The sequence below is a fragment of the Cydia fagiglandana genome, chromosome 14, assembly GCF_963556715.1.
Source record: "Cydia fagiglandana chromosome 14, ilCydFagi1.1, whole genome shotgun sequence".
Taxonomy (NCBI): domain Eukaryota; kingdom Metazoa; phylum Arthropoda; class Insecta; order Lepidoptera; family Tortricidae; genus Cydia; species Cydia fagiglandana.
Genome location: NC_085945.1, coordinates 7,649,640 through 7,670,713, shown reverse-complemented (window position 1 = coordinate 7,670,713; position 21,074 = coordinate 7,649,640). Strand labels below are relative to the sequence as shown.

General features: G+C 38.7%; 1 protein-coding gene across 1 annotated transcript in view; it reads right to left on the bottom strand.

Moving 5' to 3' along the window:
- LOC134670999 (neuropeptides capa receptor-like) overlaps positions 1–21,074 on the bottom strand; it is a 97,804-nt gene that overhangs the window by 45,512 nt on the left and 31,218 nt on the right. The window contains exon 3 of the mRNA XM_063528819.1: positions 4,577–4,686. Coding sequence (XP_063384889.1) covers positions 4,577–4,686 — 110 coding nt within the window. The remainder of the gene's footprint in view (positions 1–4,576; positions 4,687–21,074) is intronic.

The window sequence follows — 21,074 nt, the reverse complement described above, 5'->3', positions numbered from 1 at the left end:
TGTAGCTCTCACGTGGTACCACAAAATTGGTCGGACACAGCAACCTGCAAACACAGGATTTGGCCGACCATTTTTTTATTACTGTCCTCAAAGGCAGCTATCGTACCATACAAGTTTCATACGATTTTTCGATAAAAAAATTTTGATGATTTTTTCATAAATTTGGTCGGACTGCAAAAACTGCCAGGTTAAGGTGAGGCCGACCAAGACATACGTCAACAGGCTTATTTTAGCTATTATAATCCGTTTGTTTCATTCTATTTTTCGATGAGGTAAATTGTAGCTCTCACGTGGTACCACAAAATTGGTCGGACACAGGAACCTGCAAACACAGGATTTGGCCGACCATTTGTTTTTACTGTCCTCAAAGGCAGCTATCGTACCATACAAGTTTCATACGATTTATCGATAAAAATTTTTTGATGATTTTTTTATAAATCTGGTCGGACTGCAAAAACTGCCAGCTTAAGGTGAGGCCGACCAAGACATACGTCAACAGGCTTATTTAAGCTATTATAATCCGTTTGTTTCATTCTATTTTTCGATGAGGTAAATTGTAGCTCTCACGTGGTACCACAAAATTAGTCGGACACAGGAACCTGCAAACACAGGATTTGGCCGACCATTTTTTTATTACTGTCCTCAAAGGCAGCTATCGTACCATACAAGTTTCACACGATTTTTCGATAAAATTTTTTTGATGATTTTTTTATAAATTTGGCCGGACTGCAAAATCTGCCAGGTTAAGGTGAGGCCGACCAAGACATACGTCAACAGGCTTATTTAAGCTATTATAATCCGTTTGTTTCATTCTATTTTTCGATGAGGTAAATTGTAGCTCTCACGTGGCACCACAAAATTGGTCGGACACAGGAACCTGCAAACACAGGATTTGGCCGACCATTTTTTTTTTACTGTCCTCAAAGGCAGCTATCGTACCATACAAGTTTCATACGATTTATCGATAAAAATTTTTTGATGATTTTTTTATAAATCTGATCGGACTGCAAAAACTGCCAGGTTAAGGTGAGGCCGACCAAGACATACGTCAACAGGCTTATTTTAGCTATTATAATCCGTTTGTTTCATTCTATTTTACGATGAGGTAAATTGTAGCTCTCACGTGACCCAATAAATCTGGTCGGACTGCAAAAACTGCCAGGCTAAGGTGAGGCCGACCACTTTTTTTTTAATGTCCTCAAGGTCAGGTATCCTACCATACAAGTTTCATTCTATTTTTCGATGAGGTTTTTTTTGATGAATTTTTGTCCAACGTTTTTGCCATTTGTACAAAATCTGCCAGGTTAAGCCTAGGCCGACCAAGTGCGTTGGAATCTACTAAATGTCAGGTACCTCTACAGGGTAGGTATATTCTATTTTTTGATGAGGTTTGTTTCATGCAGCCGGCTCCCGGACTAGAAGTGTCATCTCGTATATGAATCGGTTTTATTTGAAGTAAATACAATTAATTGCTTGTGGCGAAGAAGTGAAAATTGAAAGTAAAGTGTTACAAAATGCCAAAAACTCGAAAAGATTTGAGGTGTCCTGTGTTTGGCGATCCACAAAAATGAAGTGGTAATATGTTGCCGTCGTATAGTAATGTGATTAAATATTACTTATGGCACAGAAACTATCTACTCGAGTTGAATAATGGAAAAGATCCTTCAGTCAAAGATATTTGTGAAATAATTGCTACCGATATCGAAAATATATGGGCTAAAGCATCTATCCCTACAATTAGTCATCAACAAGTTGTCGCAAGATTGATTGTGTATTACAACAAGTATAAAGGTGTAAAAAAAACTGCGTAATGACTCCAAAAAACAAACCTTTTATGAAGATTCTCTAAAAAGTTATTTGATATCGCAACATGTAAATGTATATCCAGAGAAGTATGCAAATGTGTAACTAAAGCCATAGCCATCCAGCGCGGCAATGCCGCGAGTAACTATTATGGGCAATTTTGCGCCGGAAGCGTCTAGGAGCGGCAGCAATGTTTAGTTAGTAACTTGTGTGTGTTTAGTTTGTAAGTATGACTAAATGTAGGTATGTTTTGAGAAATAAACTTATGAAAGGACAAAAATTCCACAATGTAAAAGACACATATATGAAGATATAGGTGTAAGAGGTAGATACGTTTTGAGAATGGAGGAGGATCGCGGCGCTAAAAGGGCATACGTGGGACGACCGGTAGGGCGGAGGCCGATCGGACGTCCCATGTATCGCTGGGGCGACGCGGTTGAAGCGGACTTGCGCGATCTCCATGCCCATAACTGGCGGGAGATGGTACAGGATCGAGACAATTGGCGTGTACTCGTGTCGGAGGCCAATACTCATTTTGGGTCGGTGCACCATTAAAGTAAGTAAAAGATACACTCAGTAAACTGTTCAAAAAGTTGTTACCTAGCTGTTGTTGCGGAAGTACTTATATGCCCCCAATGTACTCGTACCGGCAAAAAGTAGCGTGGGTAGAACTCCCACGTAAACACGTTAGATTCATTAGAAACTTTAAAATGACAGCGTAAACTAAGTTTCATAAAATAAAGGTGTTAAGCAAATTTCTGCTACCTATTTAAAGTTTGCGGTCTGCGTCTAGTTTTAGTGATGCATCTCTGTATTGTTATCTTCTACTTCTACCTAAAGGGTCATTCAAAACTTGCTAAATGCTAACTATGTAAACAAACCGCCATACTGAAATCATACTGAAATCATCATTAAGTGACAGTTTCAATATGGCGGTTTGTTTACGTAGTTAGAGTCAGTCCATGAAAAGTCTGCAGCGGATTTGATAGCCCGCGCAGTGGCCGTGTTATTTTAAACGTCAAACTTTTATGAAATTATGACGTATACTGCGTGGGCTATCAAATCCGCTGCAAACTTTTCTTAGTCCGACTCTAGCAAGTTCTATAGAATGATACTTTATGTTGGTAAGTACCCCAGCTTGACAGCTTCATTAGCTTTCCTAGAAATGCGGCTGACCCGCATAGCCTTTCAAGGTTGTATTTAAGCTGTTGAGGCACGTACAGTCGCCATCAGATATATCGGAGCGGCCAAGGTGTTCACAATATCTGAACACGCAGTCTAACGCCCTGACAATAGAGGCGTGTTCAGATATTTGTGAGCGCCTTGGCCGCTCCTATATATCTGATGGCGACTGTACTTACCCCCTTATTCATAAACGTCTACTAAAGTTGCCAAGCCGATAAAAATCGTTTCTCCCTTTCCGACGAATCGGTATGATGGAAAGGGACAAACGATTATTATCGGCTTATCAACTTTAGTAAACGTTTATGAATAAGGGGGTTAGTATTTAAATTGTACGGCTGTGTTGGCAATGTCGGGCGAATAGGAAGGACGGCCAGTGGAACTTTTAAGTTCTAGATTAGGACTCTAATTTCCTGGCTTTACGCCCCCCTCTCTTGATCTCGGGATCCCATAAGATTTTTTACGTTTTTGCGAATCAAACATAGGTAGCTTATTAATCGCTTTATTATTACTTACTTAATTTTACAGTGCATTGGTGTTAGGTGTAATGCTGTAAAATTCGATTTCAATAAATATCAATATCAATAAGGGTGTGCACACAACACAAGCAATCCGCAAAAATCACAGGTGGCCATGGGAAGCCTCCACAAGCAGCAAGCAGTATAGAGTTGACGCGGTACGCCGTACACACTAATAGCCTTAGCTACCGGTCGCCTACACTGCAGTCTGCAGCTCCGTAACCCGGCCCCGCTCAAAGGGTATCACCGGGCTAGGGATCACGGGGTTGGACGGCCGGTAGCAAAAACTGGCAGACCACAGACGCCCCATTGTCCACAAAATGACAACAGAACAGTCCACCCTGCAGCGGTGGGGTGAGAACCGACGCAGCCTTTACAACCACAAGGCGGATAAGGCCGCTCATACCAGAGGGCCTACCGCGAACCATGTTCAACGTGTTGCCTCCCTGTCACACTTACGTACGAACTTAGAAGTGCGACAGACAGGCAACACGTCGAACGTGGTTCGCGGTAGGCCCTCAGAATGAAGGGTATCGATAAATACAAACACACACACATCCGCAAAGAAACTACACGTGTCGCTCTAAATTAAGTCCGAAAACGTACCGAGATAAATAATGCAAATAAACTTTCAGGGATTCAGAACTTTTTTATTAAGCGCGCCGTCTAAGTCAGCCCTTAGGTTCACCTTTTTTAATCATGACAGCGGTTTTCGCAGTACCACTCTGTCACATTTTGATGTGCTTGTAGATAGTACAATTTGAGTACATTTGTTTTGTATTCATTTGACCATTAAATTAACCATAAATATAGTGTGGTCGTGCCAGGGAGTATCTACTCAGCACGACCACGACCTGTATGTCGCTATGCCAAAACCGTGCGAGTACATTTTTTAAAAACATAAGTACATAAAAGTACATTTCTTTTCATGAATATGTACCGCAAAAGAAAGAATAAAATCATCCGTGGACGTGCTGTATATATAGTACCACACGAATGCACAGGCCGATATCGTCCGGCGCCTTTAGCTGTTCGCCTTTATTATCTTACTTAACTTAGGTACAAATACTGACCTAGCATCCTAATGATGGTCTTCCTGGACTGCGCTTGTCTGGCTTCGCCGTGCACGCTGCCATTGACGCCGTTGAGCGTGCCGGGGCTCCCCGCGTTGCTGCATGATGATCTGTCGATAGATAGTTGCATTCATTAGAAGATTAGAACAGAGGGCCAACCGCGAACCACGTTCGACGAGTTGCCTCTCTGTCGCCCTTGTAAATTCGTTCGTAAGTGTGACTTCGAACGTGGTTCGCGGTAGGCTCTCAGGTGTAGGGGAAGGGCATTGAACTATTAATTATCTTTTTCGACGCCGTGTCAAACACAAAATCTGTCGCGTGGACGCCACGTCACCGAAGTGTCAAAACTGAAATTGAACTTTATGCATATGCACGTAGGTATATGTTGCTCTGTGGTCTGTGACCGATTAATCAGTATTTTGCGTTGAACCTGCGGTGCGGATATATCGGTCATTGGCGTCCAAAAGGTTATTACTAGGTATAGAACCGGCACAGAGAACCAGGGGCCAAATTCGAAATTTACAACTGTCAGATTTCGCATCCACGTCAAATCAACAGTTGATATTATTGCATGTTGATTCTATCAAAAGTGTTGGTTCGATCAATTGTGGATGCCACCAAAACTCAACTCTGAAGTCGCGGTGGTTCGGTTTGGTTTGGTTGTCACCTAACTGTGAATTGCTATGTCAAATTTTGACATTGTACGTATTGGAGAACTTATGAATGTCCCACATCAATGGGAGATCAACACGATACGTCAAACGTCGCTTGTCGAATTAGGGGTCCAGTATTTTGCGCCATGAGTTGTTGGCATATTGTAAAGAAATTTCAGATAGACGTAACCAGAGCAAAAAAAAGGTTCTTTTTAGGGTTCCGTACCCAAAGGGTAAAACGGGACCCTATTACTAAGACTTCGCTGTCCGTCCGTCCGTCCGTCCGTCTGTCACCAGGCTGTATCTCACGAACCGAATTTCAACTGTCTAGTTGAAATTTTCACAGATGATGTATTTCTGTTGCCGCTATAACAACAAATAGTAAAAACAGAATAAAATAAAGATTTAAATGGGGCTCCCATACAACAAACGTGATTTTTGACCAAAGTTAAGCAACGTCGGGAGTGGTCAGTACTTGGATGGGTGACCGTTTATTTTTTGCTTTTTTTTTGTTTTTTTTTTGCATTATGGTACGGAACCCTTCGTGCGCGAGTCCGACTCGCACTTGCCCGGTTTTTAAAAATGAACTAAATCATAGCGACCCGTCTGGAGGTCACAGTGGCCTATGGGCGCTAAATAAAAGTTCTAGAGTTACGACTGCTACGAGCTCATGAGCGCATTGCTGACCGCTGCGTCCCTTTATTGGTATAACCTGCGCAATAGAAGGCCCATCGTTACTTTTATTTTTCATATTTCTTATGTTTAATGTGAACTAGCAGTTTTGTATTATTTTCGAAACAGGGTCACACCTTCTTGACTGTTTAAAAGCAAGCATTTTAAGGTACTTTCGCGAGAAGCCATTTAGCGATGAGCGAGTTTTCTACAAGCAGGTATTTTCTCAGCGAAAAATATAATATTTTCGCCGGCGCGCGGCGGTGTTAAGAGCGTGCATTCCTTTTATATTGCAAATATGTGCCTTATGCACTGTTAAAATTTCATTTCTAATGTGTTTTGTAAACCATGCTTATTTTGTACTAAATCTAAAAACGTGCAATGGCATTAAAGCTAAAATTTTATTTTAAAATCACAGTCATAAGTAAACAATACATCGACAATTTGTCCCTGGTATTAAAAAGTAATTCGACCCGGAAGAAACTCACAAAGTTTTAGGAGTCGGTCAACATACTTCAGGAAGTAAACAACGTAAAAACCGGCCAAGTGCGAGTTGGACTTGCGCAGGAAAGTTCCATACCATTAATTACCCAAAAAACGAAAAAAAAAAATACGTTTGTATAGGAGCCCCACTTAAATATTTATTTTATTATGTTTTTAGTACATATTTGTTGTTATAGCGGCAACAGAAATACATTATTTTTGAAAATTTCAACTGTCACGGTTCATGAGATACTGCCTGGTGACAGACAGAGGAATCTTAGTAATAGGGTTCCGTGTTTAGCCTTCGGGTAGAGGAACCCTAAAAATTAACTGGAACCATCAAGAGATGGCACGAGCAAGGAATGTAAACTTTGTCAGAACCTCTGAGGATCTAAGGATCTGAGGTTTTTATAAGTCATCAGATAAACAACTTTACATTGTCTCTTTTAGAAGATTCTCATTTTTTTTAAATAAAATGTTTGAGAAATGAAAATTGTCTATGTTCAATATCGATATTATTAAAACAGAATCCAAAGTTGATAAAAATAGGCTAATATCTTATAGCCGCTGCAGCTCGATAAAGATAATAAACTCGCGCTTGTTCAGACTATTTTGAGATTCTGCGTAAGTATTAGGTAGCTAGGTACTTTTGTTGTTGACTGTATTTATTTTTGTATCACACCCGAGAGCAGCAGGGCCAAATTCGACATGTACATGTTGATTTGATTTGATTTTATTGCATGTTGATTCTATTAAGTGTTGAGTCGATCACCTGTGGATAATATCATTTGGTACAAACACAAAACTCAACTCTGAACTCGGAGTGGTTTGGTTTGGTTGTCAAGTAATGTAAAATTTTGACATTGTACGTATTCGAGAACTTATGATTTTACCCACATCAACGAGAGATCAACACGATACATCAAACGTGGCTTGTCGAATAGGGGTCTTATCTATTTTGAACACCTCGCCTGCTTAAAAATTTCTGCTGCTGACTGTATGTAGGTATGTATCATCATCATCATCATCAGCCTACTCTCGTCCACTGCTGGACATAGGCCTCTCCTATTGCACGCCATTGAGCACGATTTGCGGCAACTCTGATCCAGCTCTTGCCAGCCGCCTTGCGAAGGTCATCGCTCCATCTAGTCAGAGGGCGTCCTACGCTACGCTTACCGATGCGCGGTCTCCACTCGAGAACTCGTCTACCCCAACGGTAGGTATGTATGTGATGTGCCAACACCCTAACTATATGCCACTACTCACTCGTGAAAGTGTCAAAAACGATGTAAGTACGTAGGCATATAGTGTTTCAGATTTATGGGACGCTGCCATATCGTAATGGGATCCACAATATCTGACTTCCCTTGGGATGAATCATGACACGCAGGCAATGAATTTTATGTTTAAGTAAGTGAGAATTTATCTTTCGGGGGAGTTTCTTTACCCAACTTTTGAAGGATGTTTTTCAAGCAAAAAAAGTAATTAAACCAATCTTGAAATTACTTTAGGTGCTGTAATCCAGTACCTAATTAAACCTTTTTTTTGCGTTCGTCTAAATTTGTCCATGAGTACCTAGGGTCCTTTAGCTCTACTATGAGTTCCGTGAATGACAGTGAGAAGTGAAGATAGTGAGAAAGTTAAGGAAAATGTATGGAGTAATTGTACAGTGCCTCTACCGGTCACGTAAAGAACTAAAAATTTCAATTTGTACCATGAGTTACAAACGTTTTTACGCGAGTTTTCCATACTTGCCTAACTTCACACCTAAAACGCTCTCTTTCTAATTATATAATGAAAACTGAGCCAGAATTATTCTGCGTAAATACTTTACGCGAGTAAACGTGACAGATGTTATGGAAAAATACGTGCGTTTCCAACGTGACATTTCTGTCAACTTGTAAACACAACAAATACGCAGATTTTTCACGAATATTAATGCAATTTTCAACGTAATATGTATAAATTTATAACAGTATGTGAACTTCAAGCAAAACTTTAAGGGATAAATCAATTAATAGTTCGATAAAAGGCTGATTTAGTACAAAGGTAATGAGTTATACTTGACATCATATTTTCCTATTTCTACTGCTACATTTGCGAAAATCACATTGCTTACGAGCAGTTTTTGGTTTTAGGCAAGAAGCTGATTGAAAACAACATTTCCCTGAAAACCCGGATTGCATCATGTATGCATGCGTATGCATGTAGAAGTTACATATTAAGAATTAAGGCTCAATACAAGGAGCGGTACATAGACATGTTGCTGTTTTTGTTGCTGGGTGCACATAACACATAGTAAGAATATTTACACAAGAATTGCTATGTATTTTATTAAGCATTATTATCTTAAATAAAATAAAACATACAAATGTTCTGTGAGTTTATTTATTTTTCTTTACTAAGTAAGTATTATTTTATTTTCCGTTGTTCAAATTATTGTGTTTGGTAGGTACTCGTTTTTCATGTCAACTTGGTAACAGGAAATATAAAACTTTCTTCAAAAACTTTTGCTGGTGGTTCAGAATCTGAAAATTTAAAACACATTTATTGCCAAAAACCCGCTGCGTGGGTTCATTTTGTATTGGAAATGGGGCGCTTGGCACTGAAATATACTCGAGATCATATAGGTACTATAAAATTAAGATCGCTATTAAGGTCATACGTAGGTCGTAGGGTCTGTGCGGAAAGAGAAGAGTCATAGGTATAATGTATGGGTTCCCCTAAATTTCACGACTCTTCTCTTTCCGCACACTCTATTAGATAATGTTACTTAGCAGTAGGCGGTGCGGTCTGAAGCGGACCATTATAATACATACCTATTTTAATATTTTAAGATTTCTTCTCATGTGTGTACTATTTTCATCAAACGTAATAAATATGTAGCCAAAAGTAGCCTGTATAATCGCGCCGTATACTTTGCTTCCTATTTTTTAACACGCAAAGTCATAATTTTAACTCGATTATTAATGATGTTTACGTAATTATCATATTTTGCAATTTTTGTCTTGAATACAATATATTTTAATTTATACATTGTTTACTAACATTGATGTGTTTATTATTTTCGTAACTATGGCAACGTCAAATCTTTAAAAAATTGTAGAATGAAGGTTGAGTCAGTAACAAAGTGACAAAATTGGTCTAAGAGCATTTAATAACTGGAGTGGCCATTGAGTGCTTACTGTTAGGATTTAGGATTAGGGTTCCGAGCAGGAAAGAAAAGCTTGTTTTAACACCATATAGGTAATGTTTATTAATCTCAAGCAAAACTACATAGTAATGGCGTCTCATACGGGAAGAAAGAACACCTACATTTGTTTTATATTGACAACCGAATAAATCAAATATCATAGTCGTAGTAGTCTCGTAGGTATGCTCTTTATTTTTTTGGTGACATTATTACATACCCCTCTGCCGAAAAACACAATTGTGCAAACTTTTGTATGGACTGACATGGCTATTTGTACGTTACGTACAAATCATGTAGAACTAGCAATACATTTGACGTCCCCTCCCCCGCAAAAATCGGCAGACTGTTTTGTAAAGAAAATGACAGCGATGACATGTCCCTTCTAAATGCTCTTAGTGGATGGTAGAGGTAAGGAATACAATCTCCATGTAATTAATAATGAAAAAGTGTCCGTCAAAAACCTTAAGAGACAAGTATACTACGTAATCGTCCATACAAAAAGAGAAAACGTTTTTCCACTTGTAAATACGAGTATCTTCCATTCTCCATGATTTTTAGTACGGTATTGATACAATGAAAAACTAGGTTTATGGGTTTTCTTTTTTTCGCTACTCTGGAGAGATTTAGAAAAATTATAATAGCTGACAGCGTGCCCACTTTTTGCAAATATTCTCCCATAAAGGAGTTTTCTCATAAAGTCATAAAGGATTCTCCTTACCTCTACCCTCCATATTCACGCCTGCCATCAGTATATGTAACATTACTTTCTGTGCATCTCACTTGCACTAATTTCCGAGAGCGAGATGCATAGATAGTAAATTACGTAGACGTGAGAAAATGTGTCAATTTTGTTATTTAGTTCTATAGGTGAATCCTAGAGGCGCGCTGTATAAAACTCCGATATAACTCTTGCTCTGTTTTATAGTATACTTAGAAAGGGACAACATCGTTTGGAGTGGAGTGAAGTTAGGTACATAAGACCGTAAAGAAACGTAAAACGTGACACACGGCACGTTTATTCACTGAAAGTAAGTGAAAAATACTCTGCCAACTGATAGTAGAGGCACTTATTCATAAAACTTTACGGGCTTAGTTATATTATGTTTTAAGTATGCTTATAATTTGATTTTGTGTGATTATCAAAATCAAATTAAAAGAAAAATATTAATGGGTGTCGGTTTTTTTATTGAAATCTTTACGGCCTAGGAGTGCCGTAAAATTAATAAAACAGTCCGAACACATAAAAAGGCCATTCCATATTTTTATTTCGTACCAACGTATTCCCTTTGGTCGCTGAAAAATACATTAAAATCCCTTTTACCATACCCTTGTACCCTTTAAACCTTATATAAGTAAATTTACTTATTTATACCTACGGCATATATGCCGTTCTCATTTTAAGTTTTTTGAGTTTTTTCTATGTAATGGGCAAACGAGCACACGAAACGCCTGATAAAAGCGATTCGCCCATGGACACCCGCAACACCAGGGTTGTAAGTGCGTTGCTGGTATTTAAGTTTTCCTATTTTTACTTAAGAACTTACTTCGCTGGCTCAGCGACCCGAAGTGGATCTTGGCCTCCGACACTAGATTTCGCCATTCGTTCCTATTCTGTACGATCTGACGCCATTTAGCCGCTTGTATCTCACACACGGGGCCGATTTTTGAATTTCGATCGCTCGATTTCGTCACTCGAATATCGGTGGAAAACGGCGAAATGCTAATTTTTGAAATACGAGCGATCGAAATTTGGAATCTAGTGGTATTGACCACTCGATTTCAATTCTATTAGTAGAATTTAAACGCCTAGTAGTGGAGGTATTATTTAACGAAATACACGAAATCTGGACCTCGTCGATCCTCGTCGTGGATTTTACTTAAGTAGTACCTACCTATTTTAATTTTATTATTTCTCACTGCTGTAAAGAATTGTACCAAAGCAGCTTTTTCTCGCAAGATTAATTTTCCAACGTCAGTTTACTTGAAAGAAACTAGCTAATTAAGATAAGTATTGAAAGCTTGTGCAATTCAGTCTGTTAAAGACCAGTTTTTCCTACGATTATATTAATAAAGAAGTTACGGTTATATTTTATTTAAATATTTTACTTTCTGACTCCGTTAGTATTTTCAAAAGAGCGACTATTTCCATTGCCGCAACTTCTCGGTAAATTATGTACCTACATTTTATAAAAAAAAAACCTCAGCTGCATAATATAATATTCTTGCGAGATAATAAAGGAATTTTCTAGTAACCTTCATCCAAGTTCCGTAAAATAACGACGTGTTTTAATAATTTTCAGGGCGCAGAAAAATCAGATTGTATTTTAATATACGGGCCCGATTGTACATTTAAGTAGTTAGTTTTGCTGGGCATTTTCCGCAAATCAACATCCACAGTGCTATTTTGTGAGACTTGGCCCAATTGTACCTAATAGCGATCTTGGTGTGTGGGTGACATACGTGGATACTGGATAATACCTACATTATTATACAGGGTGTTTGGTACATCGTTTGCCAAATTAAAACGGCAGATAGGTTGAATCATTTGCTGTCTACTCATGCATAGGAAAAAAATTGGCCATGTTTTTTTTTTTCTACTGCTCAAGTAAAAATTTGAAATTTTGGAAAAACTGTCATAGAAGTGAAAAATTTTTTTTTGCACCAAATTAAAAATTTCTAGGCCTGAGAAGATAGCAAATGACTCAACCTATCTGCCGTTTTAATTTGGCAAACGATGTACCAAACATCATGTATACTTAAAGGATATCTTTAATTTTTATAGCGTGTGCCTATGTTGCACCAAACCAGAGTTCCACTAGGTACAGCCAGGGTTCAGCATCAGCTCAGCTCTATGTATACTAAAACCTTCTCCAGAATGTAACAAACACTTTTCTGAAAACCGCATCAAAATCGGTTCAGCCAAACGATAGATAATCGCGTACAAATACATACAAAAGGACAACTGAGGACCTCCTTTTTTTAAGTCGGTTAAAAACGTTTTACTTCTTTTCATTATTAAAAACTGACAGTTTTCGGTGTCTATATGTTCAACTTAACTAAAGGTAATTCCGGCATACCCTTCGAGCAACACCGGCTTCCGACACGTCGGAAGGGAGGGGCCCAAGCGATATCTCGCCGTACAAATCTTTCTGCCATTTTTCGCGGGGGGAAAGGTGCACACAGTCGCACTTCTCACACACTTACATACAAAATCCAATCTGTAATGACGACACAAATACATAGAAAATGACACACGTCAAATCAAAGACAAATCTTGCAAACCTCGACCTCTTTTTGTGTACGGACGAGTGACTATAATTTATAGTGTCACAACACGCACACTAACACATTTTCGTTGAAGTATGTCATTGTATTCTGAGAGATGAGAAGTCGGATTTGTCGCTCGACCGATCCGCAATTTGTACTGAGCGAGCAAAATCGATAAATCCAACAATTACTTGAGACAAAAATATAATAATTGTATTTAAATGTAATTTAACGTATGATTATGTAAAAAAAATATTACATGTGAAATGTAACACTTTCTTTTTGTAAATTTGATGTCCCCGACCTCTTTTTATAACAAAAAACCGAGCAAACAGGCATTTTTGTGCAGCAGTGTTCACGCGCGCGTCTGGAGTCGGTCTAATGAAAAATCCAAGTGCAACTAGTTTTATTACTCGCGCTAGATTAGATTGACGCGCTAATCTTGTACCTCGGCAGAGGGGAAATAGTGCGAATGCCGCCTCCCTTCCGTGTTGCTCGAAGGGCACCGAGGGCCAATATATGCTGTACCGAGGGCCAATATCAGATTTCAATACTGGTATTGAGAATCGTACGATATTACATGGCCTACTCAAATAACACTAAAAACTAGTACCAGTGGCGGCGCGTCCATAAAAGCCGATTCCCACCGGCTTGCCTGTTTTTGGACGTTTGAGGAGAGTTGTAAAATAAATATGTAAGCCAAATTAACCCCGGCTTGCCTACGGATATGTTTGACGCGCCGCCCCTGCTAGGTACCTACCGTTACCCACATTATTAACAGTCGGTGGACCTTATGCCTTTTGTAATAAGGTCCACCGATGTACAGGGTTGCTGTTTGTACCATGTAAATGCGGCCATATATTATACTGATGAAGATGCATTCGATCCATCACGTCCACAGCTAATGGACACATTAACATCAAGTACGCCGTAACAGCAGAGTGCTATTGACAACTACGAGTAGACTAGATGGCGCTGGCCAGGCTTACAATTTGCGGTAACTAGATGCGCTAATGACGTAGGAAATTAGTGCTTAGTGCTATGGTGAAACACACTGACATCGCTGTCGAGCGATGAATTTGACCTTACAGGTCTATACGTTGAGAATATAACCAAACGCAGTGGTCATTAACAGGCGTTCCCCTCTGTCGAAAAAAGACGGCCAATGGTCAACCACATGCCAAACACATGTATGGACTGACGTTTATCTGACAGGGCTATGTTGACGTTACGTATACATTTTATGTGCCCCTCCCCCCAAAAAACGGCAGACTATTTTGTACCGAAAATTATAGACATGGTGTCTCCGTTGGTTATATGCTCTAAGGGTCTATAGCCTAGTCGGTGTGACCCTGCCTACAAAGCAGGGAGTTCCCGGGTTCGAATCCTGGTAAGGGCATTTATTTATTTAAACTTTATTGCACAAAATATAAATAAAATTTACAAATGGCGGACTTAATGCCTAAAGGCATTCTCTACCTGTCAACTATAGGGCTAAACAGAGATGTAATAAAAATGGTGCAAGAAAAGTAAGAGAATTTAATTAGGAACTATTGCAAACAACTGCAAAACATAATTAACTACATATATGTATAATACACAGATAAAAATAATAAAATATACATAATTACATATACAATGAATATATGTACTACTACATAATTCTCACATACATATTAATATATTACGATAGATACCTATACTCGATATAGATACATGTACTCATACTCTTGTTTATTTGTGTGTTTATCACAAATATTTGTTCCTGATGAGTTATGAATATTACATATCGTCGTCTAGTTTCAACACAAGCCTTAGAGACTACTGTTGGACTAAGTCGATCTGTGTATATAAAATCGTCCTATAAAAAAACCGGACAAGTGCGAGTCGGACTCGCCCACCGAGGGTTCCGTACTTTTTAGTATTTGTTGTTATAGCGGCAACAGAAATACATCATCTGTGAAAATTTCAACTGCCTAGCTATCACGGTTCATGAAATACAGCCTGGGGGCGGATTTTTGAAATTCGACCGCTCGAGTTCGTGTATTTCGTTCAATAATATCTCCACTACTTTGTATTTAAATTCTATAAATAGAATTGAAAACGAATGATCAATACCACTCGATTCCAAATTTATATCGCTCGTATTTAAAAAAATAGCATTTCGCCGTTTTCCACCGATTTTCAAGTGACAAAATTGAGCGGTCAAAATTCAAAAATCACTTCCCTGGTGACAGACGGACGGACGGACAGCGGAGTCTTAGGAATAGGGTCCAGTTTTTACCCCTTGGGTACGGAACCCTAAAAAAGGGAAATAAAGTAACCAGACCATTTAAGTAAATTTTCAAATGTACCTAGTCCTAGTACTTGAAAACGTGACTACTCACGACAACTTTAGATGTGTTTGGCATCAAAAAGGTAAGGGCCCATATAACCATTCCAGTCGCAGAATCATCAAAGTGGTAACTAAATGTCAGATGTGTCGTAACAGAGTCCACACAATGTGTCTAGAATTGTTTCGAAACAAAGTGTCGTCGCCGTGTCTACACTTTTCCGTAACAAGGTGTCGACACATTTGTGTGCACTTTGCGTGCGGTTTGCGACTAAATCTGACAGCAAATTTGTGACAGCAAATGTCAATATAAAATACCTCTTGAAAACCAAGGTTTGTCAAACTACTATTAGTGTCTCGTGTGCTTGTAATTCTAGTAAGTCATCATGGGCGATGCGAATGATAAAAATCGACCAAAACCATATAAACACCCAACACCCGTCAACCTTTTACAGAAAAGTTTTTAAAGAAATGCAATACGCTACTAGGTCAGGCAACGAATGCTCAATAAAGTTGTAGAGGGAAATGCTCAGAACACAATTTTTGGCTCCTTAACTTGGTTTGGACAAGTTAGGAGGTGAACATTTATCAAAAGTCCTCGGCCGTAGCCTTTGAGCGGGGGGGGAGAGAGGGGGCTTTGAAGGTCCCATTTTCCGGTTTTTCGATTATATCTCGGAAACTATGCATCGTAGCGACATGGCCACTTATAGAAAATGAAAGTTAATTTAATTTGTTACAAGTTTATTTAGTCAATTTTTTCCATATATTGAATAGTTTTTGAGATATCCGCTCTTGAAACTTTATTTAGGGCTCTCAATTTTATCTTGATCTCTACATCAGTGAAGGTGCTAGGCCGTGTTCCACAAAATTTAAAAACAATTTTTTTAGGGTTCCGTACCTCAAAAGGAAAAAATTTAACCCTTATAGGATCACTCGTGCGTCTGTATGTCTGTCCGTCTGTCACAGCCTATTTTCTCGGAAACTACTGGACCAATTAAGTTGAAATTTGGTACATATATGTAAATTAGAGACCCAAAGACGGACATATAACGTAAACAAATTGATTTTATACCCAAAAAATGACCATTGCCCCCCCCCCCCCTTTATCTCCGAAACTACTAGGTCATAAATTTTGAAAAAAATACACAAAATAGTCCTTTACCTATCACGATTATTAAGATGACAGGAAAACCTATTAGAAATGTGCAGCCAAGCGCGAGGCGGACTTAATGTACGGAACCCTTAATACGCGAGTCCGGCTCGCACTTGGCCGGTATTTTTTAAACTCCTCTTGACGCTTAACCGCTGAACCGATTTCGTTGAAATTTGGTATAGAAATAGTTTGCGTCCCGGAACAGGACATAGGATAGATCTTATAACCAAAATCATCTTTTGAAGCTGTGAAAAGTGGCGTGAAAATTTGTACGGACAATCAATAACCGCTGAACCGATTTATATGAAATTTGGGATGGTCTACAATTCTACATCTTTGATTTAGTTGAAAATGATAAAAAACATGACTTCAAACCTAAACTTAAACAGTAAGTATTAACTTCAAGAATTCAATTCTGAATTCCGCCCTGCACCACATTTCACACCTTTAAAGGATGATTTTTGACATAACTTATCATGTCCTGTCTCGGGACTCAAAATATATGTGTACCTTTAAATTAAAACTGTTCAGCAGTTTAAGCGTGAAGAGGAGTTTAAAAGAAAGTATTTTAATAAGTTTATATGTTTTTACTTCGGAATGGTGTCAATGTGATACCATAACTAAATTTGGTACTGTGAATTTATACGAAAACGATACCAAACATGGCCTCGTAGCTTTACTGATGTAGAAGTCAAGATAAAATTGAGAGCCCTAAATTCTTATTACTTGGCCTAACTTGTGTAGAAGGAAAAGGAAAAATAAAAGTCTTCGGCAGGAATATAAGACACAAATATAATTTTTAGAGTTACTATTTCAACCATCAAACATAAACATACCTTGATTATATTATTCTAGTGAGATACGCATATATAAACAAAAACATTAAAAAAATTACAAGGTTGAAATGTCACGGAGCTTGTGTGAGTTATATGTGAAAAATAAAAACTTTTATGACAAGAAAATCTGGACACAATTTAAGAATCATCCAATTGCGTCGAGGAATCATCAGTATTTTTGCTTGTTTCATTACCTCCTTGCTTCTTTTTTTGTCCTTTGTATTCTGTAGCAATTGGTTAGATCTGAAAATAAAGATAACTTGTGTCGTCACGGATGTCGATTTATAGGTTTTAGGGAGTGCAGAATTCGAAAATGATGACCATTTTATAATCCAAGATGGCGGCTACGCATGTTGTCATAAAAGTCGTCATGAATATTGTTTTATAGGTTTTAGGACGTGACAGGTCCAACAATAGGGTATATTACTGCAATGTTCTGCCGCCAGAGTGCAGCACTACCGACTCAGTAAATTCATAGACTAACTTATACATACTGTGCCTTAAACTGTTTTTTGACAAGTTTTCAAAGACAATAAAATATGACATTGATGCATCAAGGCGGTTTGTTAACAAGTGCCTACCGGTAAACGCGAAAATCGAAATTTAGTTATCCGCCTCTTTATCGCTCGAATATGCGAGAGTGATAGAGAGGCAGAAACCGAACCCTCGATTGTCGTGTTTCACGATAGGCGATATGTGAGTGACGTAGTGACGCATGTTTGTTTAGTGTATGTGTACTACTAGTGCCACCTACGCAGAGCTTTGCCTAATATTCCCTATTGTCTACATCACTGTAATTGAAGTCACAGGCCTCCATGGGCTACGGTAAACGCTTACCATCAGACGGGCGGTGTGGTTGTTTGCCACCAACATGTTAATTAAAAAAAACTCCACCATATCGCCAGTTAATAACTACTTATTTTACGAAGCTAATGACATTTGTCACAAGAAATACGACAATTGTCACGAAATTCCGACACAGAACTCAAGAATTACCGAAAGTTCTTTGAAATCTTGTGACAATTTCCATCATTATCATCATAAACATCGCAAAAGAAATACATGTTTTTGCCGATATAATAAAGTTTTTAAAAATAATACAATGATGGTGACAAACAGGAATACGGCCCGCCCGATGGTAAGCGATAACCGTAGCCCATGGATGCCTGTGACGTCAGCAACAATGAGACTTGTCGAAATGTCGCACCTGTCACGTTACGTCACATTGTCACGCCAGGGAGTACATCTGAAAATTGTGTGTTCCCATTTGTCCCCATACCGATAAGGTGGGAAAAAATGGGAAATATTTACATGCAAATCCTATTCCATCTGTTCCCTACGGAGATAAATGGGAATACATCCGAAAATTGTGTGTTCCCAATTGTCCCCACCCCGATAAGGTGGAAAAAATGGGAAATATTTACATGCAAATCCTATTCCATCTGTTCCCTGCGAGGATAAATGGGAGTACATCTGAAAATTGTGTGTTCCCATTTGTCCCCATACCGATAAGGTGGGAAAAAATGGGAAATATTTACATGCAAATCCTATTCCATCTGTTCCCTACGGAGATAAATGGGAATACATCCGAAAATTGTGTGTTCCCATTTGTCCCCACCCCGATAAGGTGGAAAAAATGGGAAATATTTACATGCAAATCCTATTCCATCTGTTCCCTATGGAGATAAATGGGAATACATCCGAAAATTGTGTGTTCCCATTTGTCCCCACCCCGATAAGGGGGGGAAAATGGGAAATATTTACATGCAAATCCTATTCCATCTGTTCCCTGCGATGATAAATGGGATTACATCCGAAAATTGTGTGTTCCCATTTGTCCCCACCCCGATATGGTGGGAAAAAATGGGAAATATTTACATGCAAATACTATTCCATCTGTTCCCTGCGGGGATAAATGGGATTACATCTGAAAATTGTGTGTTCCCATTTGTCCCCACCCCGAAAAGGTGGGAAAATTGGGAAATATTTACATGCAAAGCCTATTCCATCTGTTCCCTGCGGGGATAAATGGGATTACATCTGAAAATTGTGTGTTCCCATTTGTCCCCACCCCGAAAAGGTGGGAAAATTGGGAAATATTTACATGCAAAGCCTATTCCATCTGTTCCCTACGGGGATAAATGGGAATACATCCGAAAATTGTGTGTTCCCATTTGTCCCCACCCCGATAAGGTGGAAAAAATGGGAAATATTTACATGCAAATCCTATTCCATCTGTTCCCTACGGAGATAAATGGGAATACATCCGAAAATTGTGTGTTCCCATTTGTCCCCACCCTGATAAGGTGGAAAAAATGGGAAATATTTACATGCAAATCCTATTCCATCTGTTCCCTGCGAGGATAAATGGGATTACGTCCGAAAATTGTGTGTTCCCATTTGTCCCTACCCCGATAAGGTGGGAAAAAATGGGAAATATTTACATGCAAATACTATTCCATTTGTTCCCTGTGTGGATAAATGGGATTACATCTGAAAATTGTATGTTCCCATTTGTCCCCACCCCGAAAAGGTGGGAAAATTGGGAAATATTTACATGCAAATCCTATTCCATTTGTTCCCTACGGGGATAAATGGGAATACATCTGAAAATTGTGTGTTCCCATTTGTCCCCACCCCGATAAGGTGAAATAAATGGGAAATATTTACATGCAAATCTTATTCCATCTGTTTCCTGCGAGGATAAATGATAAATGGGATTACATCCGAAAATTGTGTGTTCCCATTTGTCCCCAGCCCGATAAGGGGGGAAAAAATGGGAAATATTTACTTTCAAATCCTATTCCATCTGTTCCCTGCGGGAATAAATGGGAATACATCCAAAAATTGTGTGTTCCCATTTGTCCCCGCCCCGAAAAGGTGGGAAATATTTACATGCAAATCCTATTCCATTTACGTACAAAAATGTCCCCCTGTCAACTTTCAATCGAGATTTAATCGATAATTTATTCGATTAATATTCAGATTAATGCAATTTCAATCTATGTTAGGTCGACTAAATTAATCGCGATTAAAATATGAGGATTAACTTTTTTTTATTCCACGGCATGGCTCTTACACTTTGAGAATATCTGAAAACGAATGAACACAAGGAGCCATTTTGCAAATCCAGTAACTTTGTTATTACTTTTGACAGCGCGTGTCATGTGTCAACACAGAGTCGACACAAAGTCGAAACATTTGCGACTACTTTGTGACTGCAATATTTCTCAGCCTTAAACCATATTTATACATCATAATTAACAAGTTTCGTAGTATGTAAAGCGTTATTTCTGTTATTTAAGTATAGTATACGCATCGAAGTACTAAAAATGCATCAAATAATATAGTTATGAACACAGGCACTGAGAAGTAAACAATTTCATTTCCGGCTAAACTAAAACAATGTGGTGGCGCGTTGATTATATTACACTTAGTTTATCAAATCACTCGAGCAGTTTAATTCCCCATAATAATTTAAGTCCTATTGTAATATAAATGCAAACAATATATAATTACGTCTTGTAATCCGTTTTAGAGATGGCGTATTAATGTCACTTATTTTTATTTAAGCATTTTTCCATCTGACAGTTTCCATTTGACAGGAACGAAATGAACGAATGAACGAATGATTTTGGCATAAAGTAGTCGCAAACCCGAAACAATGTGTGCACACGGCGACCACACTTTATGTCACTTTGTGTCATGTGTCGACCCTTCCCCATTTCTGGTAACTGTGTCGACACGGCGACGACTCTGCGACTGGAATTGTGACCGAAACAGACGGTGTCGACACAAGATGTGTCAACACCGCGTCGTAACGGCGACTAGAAATGGTTGTATGGGGGTTCTTGCTAGTTATACAAATATGTAAATCTATCGTAAATATATATTGGGCAATACCTAAGT